The sequence below is a fragment of the Geospiza fortis genome, unplaced genomic scaffold (assembly GCF_000277835.1).
Source record: "Geospiza fortis unplaced genomic scaffold, GeoFor_1.0 scaffold546, whole genome shotgun sequence".
NCBI classification, from domain to species: domain Eukaryota; kingdom Metazoa; phylum Chordata; class Aves; order Passeriformes; family Thraupidae; genus Geospiza; species Geospiza fortis.
The window spans coordinates 79,319-88,260 of record NW_005054612.1 but is presented as its reverse complement, the minus strand read 5'-3'; the positions used below and the strand labels follow the sequence as shown (position 1 = coordinate 88,260).

Here is an 8,942-nt window from a genome sequence, read left to right as displayed (position 1 = left end):
CTGTCTCTTTGTTCTTTCTGTGCCTGCTCAGGGCTCATTAAGTGCTGCCTCTGTTGGCAGGGACGTCCTGACCCTCCCCAGCCTCCCTGGAGCACCCAGAGAGCTGCAGCCGGACATCACACGCCCTCTTGTTTCTCAGGTGCCTCCCCAGCCCCTGTCCCTGTGTTTCCTGAGGAAGCACTCCCTGGCCAGCAGCAGCAGCAGCCAGCTGGTGCCTCCTTCCTCCTGTGCATCCCCTGGTTTTTGGGGTTCTGAGAAGTTGCTGGCAGGGATGAAGTTCTGTGCTGCTGCAGCCAGTGCTGTGCTGACAGGTGACCCTGCCCAGGTGGCTCCACACCCCTGCCCCTGTTTGGGAGCAGCATGTTGTAACTCAGTGTGGGGAAGGAGAAGTTGCGCCAGAATTTACTGTCTGTTCTTGCAGGGTGCAATGAGAGGAAAGGTGATTTTTGCTTCTTAAATGTGGTTGAGGCAAATGAATTTCTGCCAGGTGTAACCCAGAGCCTGAAACTGTGGATTTTGGCGATGTGGACAAGCATGAGCTTAGGGCTTGGCTGGTGTTTGGTTTTGGGGGCTGAGACATGAGGATACATGTGTCTGGTGCTAGAGGGAGACAGGAGTGTGCAGGACTTGCAAAGGGATCCTGTTATCCTGAGTCCTTGCTGGTGCACAGCAGGGCTGAGGCTCCTGCATCAAGCCCAGCAAAGGCTGAAAGGCAGGAGCTGCCTCTGCTGTGATTCGAGCTGACAAATGTGGCCATTGCAGTTAAACCAATAGTTTGTCCTTTAATGAAGGCTCTGTCAACAGCTTGGCAGCCTCATTTGCAGTCTCCTGCATGTCCCAATCTGTCAGAGGCAGGACAGCTATTTTCCCTGCCTGCAGCCCTCACTCTGCCCTTTGGGAGATGCCCCTTTGCCATTTCTGCCTTCTGCCCTCCTGGGCTGGCTGAATTTGCCATCAAAACCAGATCAAGGAAATCAGAGCTGTTCAACATCAGACAGTGCTTGCCTAGGCCCTTAAGTATTTCCTCAAAAGGTGCCCCAGGCCAGGGCTTTATTTTCTGCTTGATTTTCCTCTCTGGCTCTCGTGGCCCTGCCCTGCAGCCCAGCATGGGGCTGGTCCCAGGAACACCCCGGGCTGAGCTCCCCCAGGCCTGGGAGCGTGGCTGTGCCTGGGCTCTGCTGGGTCACACTGGCCTGGCCACAGCAAGCTGGGCCATGTAAACACAAAGGAACAAAAGTGGGAGTTTCCTCTTCTCCTGTGGGTTTGGCAGAACAGAAACTGCCCTGGTTCTGGTGCTTCCCAGCTGGGGATGGCTGCAGAGAGCCTGCTCTGCACTGGGGTTGCTTTGTGTGAGACCCTCCTGCTCTTCCAACACATCCTGGTCCAGCTGCTGAATGCTTCATAGCTTGGGTGACCCACTGCAGAGCTCCTCATCATCAGCCCCAGCAAGCAGCACATCTCATTTGAGCACTGAGATTATTTGGGGTGAGCTGGGGATTGTGCACCACAGTTCTGTGTAACTCTGGATGGGTGAAATGTTTGCCCTGAGTTGGTGTGCCATGCTCTGGGGACTGTGCCCCACAGTTCTGTGTAGCTCTGGATGGGTGAAATGTTTGCCCTGAGTTGGTGTGCCATGCTCTGTGTCCAGGCTCTGCCCCCCTGGTGAACACAGGGCTTTTGAGCCTCATCTCTGGTAAGGCTCTAAAGAACCCAAACCAAACCCAGAAACAACCTCACAGAAAAAAATCCCAGCCCTGAAAACCTCAAACACACAGAAATGGCAAGCAGGAGATGAAGTGGGTTTGATTGATGTTGTTTTTGGAGATACCATGGCTGGAGCAGCAGCCCCACGTTTCAGTGCTGTGGGCTCAGCCATTTCTGTGCTGAAGGAACCTCTGGGATCAGCTCTGGCTCAGTGACATCCCCGGGTCAGTGACACCTCAGGCACATCCCCAGGCTGAGCTGTTCCCTCGGCGGGGATTTCAGTGAGCAGCATTGCTGTTCTGCCTCCTCCCACAGTAACTGTTAACATGTGGCGTTTTGCTGCCTTCATGTTTCTTCATGGCAGAGACAAATGCCCTGGGATTCTGTGCCTGAGCACCTTTGGGGCATGAAGGTGATATCCAGACCCACAGCATCGGTGGGCTCTTGCCCGAGGTGTGGATTGATGGGAGACTTGTCCTCAGCCAGTGGGTGGCACGTGCTGAGCTGCCGTTATTTTGGTTCTCACACTGGTTTTTCCTCCTTCTTGGCAGATCTTCTGAATCTGGCTCCTGACTAGAGCTGACAGATGATGGAAACATTTCCCTGGCGATGTCTCTGGGGCGACTCCTCCGTCGAGCCTCCTCGAGAGCGTCCGACCTCCTGACCCTGACTGCGGGCGGCTCCTGCTCCCTGCTCGATGGGGAGATCATCTACTCCAAGAACAATGTCTGTGTGCACCCCCCCGAGCTGCTGCAGGGCTGCGGCGAGCACCACCCAGGTGATGGGAAAACCCTGCCCATTCTCTCTTTTCCTCTCTCCTGTCAAGTTCTACACGCTGGGCTCTAAGAAATGAAGAGGTGCCAGTGAGGGAAGGCTCAGGAAAGCCATCCACAAGCTGATCCATCAACTCTCCTTTTAGTAGGAAGATTAGTGATATTGCTCCTTTCTCCAATGGTCCAGCATGGATTTAGTGGTTTAGTAAGTCCTTTTGAGCAGTCAGAAGTTGTCATGTGAGGACAGTAACTTCTGTTGCTCGTTCACATCCCTGAATTGTTCAGGAAATCCAAGTCTCCTCTTGTAGCTGTCATTGCTGGAGTGGCCTCGGCAGGCACTGGTAAAGGGAAGATCCAAAAAGCCTGATTGTGGCTGCATGCACTGGAGTAAATGAGGATAAATCCTGCTCTGTCCTTTTATTCTCATCTGTTCCTGTGCTCTTTCATGTTCTCATCAAAGACCTGTGGCTCTTGGCTTAGCTTCACAAAACGAATTATTCTCTGAGCACTGACCCTTGCTTTCCTTTTGGTGTGGGTGTCTTCTTTTTACACTGGCTTCCCATAAATACTGTAGCCCTTCAGCTACACTAAGGTAAATATTCTTGAGAAATCAATGTTCAGCTGGCACTTGAAACTGTTTAACTAAGAAACAGTAGAACTTTTTCATGTGGGAACATATTTTATGATTTACTCTTGATTAGTAAATCTGTCCAGGAAGTCCAAGTATTTGCATGTCATTTCTGTGCTCATTTAGGCCAGAGGGAATTCAGACTGTTCAAAAGCCACATGCAGGCTTGAAATGATTTGCAAATACTGAATAATGCTGAGCACTCCACAATTCCTTCAACAGAATTGTGTCCTGGTAAATTGAAGGGTTTGTTTTGCCCATGTGGAGTGGTAGTGAAGCAGCAGGAGTCATGGAATGGTTTGGGTTAGGGGGGAATCTCCTGAAAAGGGAGGACCCTAAGGATCCTCCGTGCCACGAGCACCTTTCAGCAAACCAGGCTGCTCAGAGCCTCACCCAGCTTGGCCTTGAACATTTCCAGGGATGGAGAGAGATGGGGAAGGGGAAATTTCAGAGCAATGCGGTTCCCTTACAACAGCTCCACATCCCAACCGGTGCTGCTGTGTCTCTCTCAGGCTACCTGTGCTTGTACATGGAGAAGGACGAGCTGCTGGGAGCCACGCTGATGCTGGCCTGGGTGCCCAACTCCCGCATCCAGCGGCAGGATGAGGAGGCGCTGCGCTACGTCGCAGCACAGAGGGGCGCCGGGCCCCGGGGGGGACCCGGAGGGGCTCACGGTGTCCCAGCCCCCGAGGGACGGCGTGCCCCCCTCGGAGGGGGAGAAGCTGTCGCAGAGCGGCGCCCGCCCGGCCCCGCAGCCGCCCCGCAGCGACTCGGGCACCCCGTCCACGGTCAGCTCCCAGGAGGAGCACTGCAGGTCCGAGGGCACGGAGGAGGGCCTGGACTGCAGGGAGGACGAGGGCTCCCTGGAGCTGTCTGCTGACGATGCGAGCAGGGACAGCACTTTTGACTCTGATTCTGATGCCTTCTCTTCCCCCTTCTGCCTCTCTCCCATCAGTGAAGCCCTGGGGAAAAGCAGCAGCTCCGTGTTCATGGACAGTGAAAGCAGGTGAGTGCATCCTTCCTCTGGGTGCTGGGAGGTGCTGAAGGGGGTTGAGAAACTTCACGGTGGCATTGAGCTCAACACCCTGTCTTGCTTCAGACTCCTATGGAGTTTACAGGAAACTGCCAGCCAGTTCTGCTTCTGCTTAGTGAACCCTGGCCCCAAACATCAGGGCTATGTACGTCCTCTCAGGTGAACTGTCTTGAACCCTGGAAGCAGCATTGCTAAATTAAACGGGTCCTTTGTTGGCCTAATTGGCTCTGCTGAGGATCTGAGCTTGTTGCTTCTCGTGCAGAGCCACATCAAAGGGCCCTGCTGACTTCCTGAGCCGTGGGCACCCCTCCAGGCCCTGTGTTGACACGAAACCTGCGTGTGGGAGCTTGTTTTGCTGAAGTTCAGAACGTGGTCCAACTTCAGACAGATAAACATTCATTCTTGCATGTCTAACCTGGGTATTTCAGTCAGCGCTTCTCAGTGTCACCTGCAGTAAACGCCACAGGGGGAAAGAGGGCGCCTTGGCGAGGGAATAAGGAGCAGGAGGGCACCTGTACAACCCCCTCTTTCCATACCCAGTGGTTCTGACTTTCTGGGCCCTGCCCTGTTGGTGTGTTACTCATTCCCATCTCAGGGAGGATGGATGTGAAGCCTTCCTGAAGCACCATGGGGATGAGTTTTAGGCTACAGCTCAACTTTGAAACTACACCTGAAATGAGGAGAAACGAGTTCTGCTTTGTGCATGTCAGCAATGCACAGCCTGCACTGACAGTTGAAGAGGTTCTGCCTCTATTTTGTGGGCTGATCTCCAGCCCAGAGAATGCCAGTAAGAACGAGGCTTGTGGGAAAGTATTCTAATGGATTCAGTTCTCTCTGGATATTTTAAAACCCTTCTGTGAGGTGATGTCAGACTTTGTATCAGCTTTGCATTCAGGATGTGCCCAGGGTTTGCTGGGCTTGAGCTCTGCAGCACCTGTGCAGTGGGGTGAGTGGTGGCTGTCCCATCCCATCCCATCCCATCCCATCCCATCCCATCCCATCCCATCCCATCCCATCCCATCCCATCCCATCCCATCCCATCCCATCCCATCCCATCCCATCCCATCCCATCCCTTCTGTCCTCATGGAGGGATTGTGAAGCTCAGGGCTCAGGAATGTGGTGTTACCCCACTGTAGTGGTGGGAAGTGGGAAGAGTGATGGACACGTTTGGAATAACATCCTGGCTGCTGAAAAGCAGGAGGCTGAGCTCATCCTGGGGAAACCCCAGTCCTGGCGTGGGCCACAGCCCACGTGCTGTCCCAGGAATGCTGTGGGCTTGGACTGCTCCCGTGCTGTCCCAGGAATGCTGTGGGCTTGGATTGTCCCACAAGGAGCTGGTGCAGGAGGGTCCCACGCAGCGTGCAGTGAGTCAGGAGTGTTGTGGTTTAACTGTGCTGCAACACTTCTGCTCTGAGCTGCAAATAGTGTCAGGGAAGGAAGGAAATAATGGTTTATTGCATCTTCTGAGCCTTGTCTGTGAATTCCTGCGGTATTTCCCTGCCCTCTGCCGGCTCTTCCTCACTGCTGCCGGAGCCCAGACAGCTCCAGCCAGGCAGAGCCGGCTCTGCACACACAGCCTGCTTGCTTCTGCCTTTTTTGCTTCCTTTTTAACTCCTGTGCTGCCAGTCTGAAGCCTCACACAGTGCACATGACACTCATAATTGGCAGCAGATTAACAAAACAGAGCTTTTGTTGTTTGGGACTTTTGACTTGAAAGGGTTTTGTCCAGTGTGTGCATTTTTTGTGCCAATTTGTTCTTCCCCATTGAGCCGCCTTCCATGGAATCTGCAGGATCTCACAAGCTGTTGAGTGGGAGATTTTGCATAGAATCCTTTGCAAAAGTCTGGTCAAAAAGCATCTCATATTTCCTGCTTTCATCTCAGCATTTTGGGGGACAGGAGATGCTGTTTCAGAAGTCACTACAAACATGGGAACAGCTTCCTTGTTTCTCAAGGGTTTGTTTTGGTTTGGGTTTTTCTGCTGGCTGCTTCCCCTCTGAGCCAGAATTGGAGTGGGAACAAAGTTTGTGCTGCTGGCAGATTGTTTGAGCTCTCTTCCCTCCCCACCTCCCAGTCACCACCTCCTCTCTGCCGGGAGGAACGACTGTTTCTGGTTGTTTCCCTCTGCTCTGGGGAGTTGCTGCAAAGACAGCTCTGCTCTTGCCTGAGGTACGTTGCATTTCAGTCCAGCCAGCTTCCCGTGTGATTAGATATCCTCAGAGATGGAGAATGGGGTCACTGTGGAAGAATTGGGATGCACAGGTACACTTGGATCAGATGAGAGCAGGGGCTCAGCGAGCTGCTTGATAGAACTCATGTGTGACCAGGAGTCACGAGTCCCATCTGCCTCTTGGAATGTCCCTGAGGAGGTGGCCTGGCCATGAGGGAGCCACAGACGCTGCAGAGTGTGCAGGAGGAGGGAGGGAGGTGGGCTGGGGAGCCCTGGAGTTGCACAACGAGTAAGGCAGTTGCAAGTCACCAACTCGCCTGGTGGAACATAAGGAAATAAAAACGTATCCATTGTTATTTTCCCCTCTTTGCTTCTCAGTTTGACAGGCTGCCAGGGGTCCCACGCAGCGATTGATGCATCCTCCTCCCATTTACACAATTCCTGGGCTGGGAGCAGTGGGAGTGTCCCAGCACCAGCATGCACACTCCTGCTTCTCTCTTTAATCCAGCCTGGCACCTCCTGCAGGGTGCCCTCATCCCTCAAGGAAAGGTGGCCTTACTGTCCTGGGGTTTGTGTCCTTCTTAACCCTTAGTGCTCCCAGCACGTGGTTCTGCAGGAGGCAGCTGGTGTGGGGAAAACCTGCACTGATGGCAGCTTTGTCAGGGTGTGAGTTTCTGTGGAAAAGGAGGGATTCTGGAGATAAAATCATTCCATTCTATCCCTTCCCTCCCCTGTCCCCTGTTGGCTGTCAGGAAATGTTTGCCTTGTGGCCTGAAGGACACGAGTTCAGGGCAGCTGCTCTCTGTGCCCAGCTCTGGCTCGCTGCTGCCTTGGGAAATTCCTCTGCTTCCATTTTCCCCAGCAGTAAATTGAAACTAAAAGGCTTTTGTTACATCCAGACAACCAAACAGCATCTGACACTTCTGTAATGTCCATCCACTGATGCTGCTGGAGTTATTGAACTGGCCATGACATCAGATCTATACAGTCGGTTCTGGAAGCACTTAGTGCTCTGTGAGTGGGGTTTGGTTTGGGGTGGGGTTTGTGCTGTGCCAGAGTGATCCCTGGATAGCAGGAACTTTCATGGGTGCTCAGGGGGCTTTTCACTCCTCAACTGCGATTGCTGGTACCTGACAAGCACCACAGCAGTGCTGAGGAGGAGATGCACACGCTGGTATTGGTTCCTTCACTGACTTCACCTTGGGGTGTTGGCCAATACAGTCAAAATTTGGACTGAGGAGCCTAAGTGTTGGAATTGTATGAGTGGAGCTTGGGGCAACATCTGGCCCGAGGCTGGGGCTCCATGAGCAGCCCCACAGGTGCTGGGACAGAGGCCAGCAGTGCTCCCACAGCTCAGGCTGCAAAGGACGGGCAGAAGCAACGTGGTCAAGGTGGAATCAATGCAGGAAGGAAACGTCTTTCATGGACATCGATTGTTTTAGCAGGCAGTAATAAAAATAATGCAACACTGGCATAATGGATCTGGGTGCTGGTGAGTTCTCATGTTCTTCAGCAGACATGAATTCATGTGGCAGATCGATCACAGACAGCCCAGACAAAGCTCACAGCACAGGGAAAAACTCCTCTGGCGTCGCAGCTGATGCAATTTTTACGGATGTGTTGCACATCCTGTTGTTAAGCCGCTTCCCAGGAGCTCATCAGTAAATGAGCTGCTCCAGGAGCCGGTGGGAGCAGCACAGCCATTGCATCATCTTGTTTTGGCAGCTCACCTGAAGGGCTGAGAGCCGTTCCGACCTCTGCAGCAAAAACAGGAGGCAAAATTATAAGGGAAATGAGCTGAAATTAGAGTCAACTGGCAGGAGCTCTGGAGTCATCAAGAGATTGGGAATTCATTGCTGTTGTAACAGAAGTGATTATATTGGAACCAGGGGAATTGGTCACAGACTTTAAAATCTCCTGTAACTTCTTGCAGCATCTCAGTTTTGAATTAATTCAGCCCTGGGGAGGAACGAGGTGGGTACCTGGTCCAGGCTTCAATTCCCCAGGACTTGCCTGAACTGGTGCCACTTATGATGTAAGACAGTGAAGCTCCTAATTCCATTTGTGCCCAAACCCATGCCCGGGCAAAAGCATCCACAAATCCTTCTTCCATCAGAAGGATAGTCCTTGATCTCTTCTGTATGTGTTTTGGGGTCAGTGTAAGCTTCCCTAAGGCAGAGGTCTGTGTGCAGCCAGGCACTGGGAAGGGGAGCTGGCCTGAGCCATCAGCAGCACTGTGTAATCAATTAAAATTGTTCCTGGCTGCAAAGCTGAGAAGGTTGGACAGATCCAAGAGATTGCAGAGGCATACGGCTCTATCTTGCTTTATATAAATATTTGAACAGCAAGAACATTAATTATAGCAGGTTTGTTTCTTCCCTCTGTTGGGTTGCTGCCAGATTTTGTTGGAAGAAAACAGTGACAGCTAACTTGGGATCGGGAATTGCGGCTGAGGGGTCCGTGAGGCTCTTTATTTGGGATGTCGGGGAGGGACTGACAGGGGTGGTCCCCAGGAGGGAGACCCCAGGGCAGGCGGCGGGAGCCAGGAGGGGACACGGAGGGTCCCCTATGCCCCTGGGGCTCTGGGACACCGGGCATGGTTCCGGTCTGCTCAGGACGCTGGGGAAGGCCTGA

At 53.0% G+C, this 8,942-nt stretch overlaps 1 protein-coding gene across 1 annotated transcript in view; it reads left to right on the top strand.

The window, feature by feature from the left end:
• Positions 1-2,250: 2,250 nt before the first annotated feature.
• The window catches only part of TBC1D16 (TBC1 domain family member 16), a 22,652-nt gene continuing 15,960 nt past the window's right edge, over positions 2,251-8,942 (top strand). Inside the window, 3 exon segments of the mRNA XM_031064657.1 lie at positions 2,251-2,482; positions 3,618-3,729; positions 3,731-4,111. Of these exon segments, the coding sequence (XP_030920517.1) occupies positions 2,314-2,482; positions 3,618-3,729; positions 3,731-4,111 (662 nt within the window). The 5' untranslated portion in view covers positions 2,251-2,313.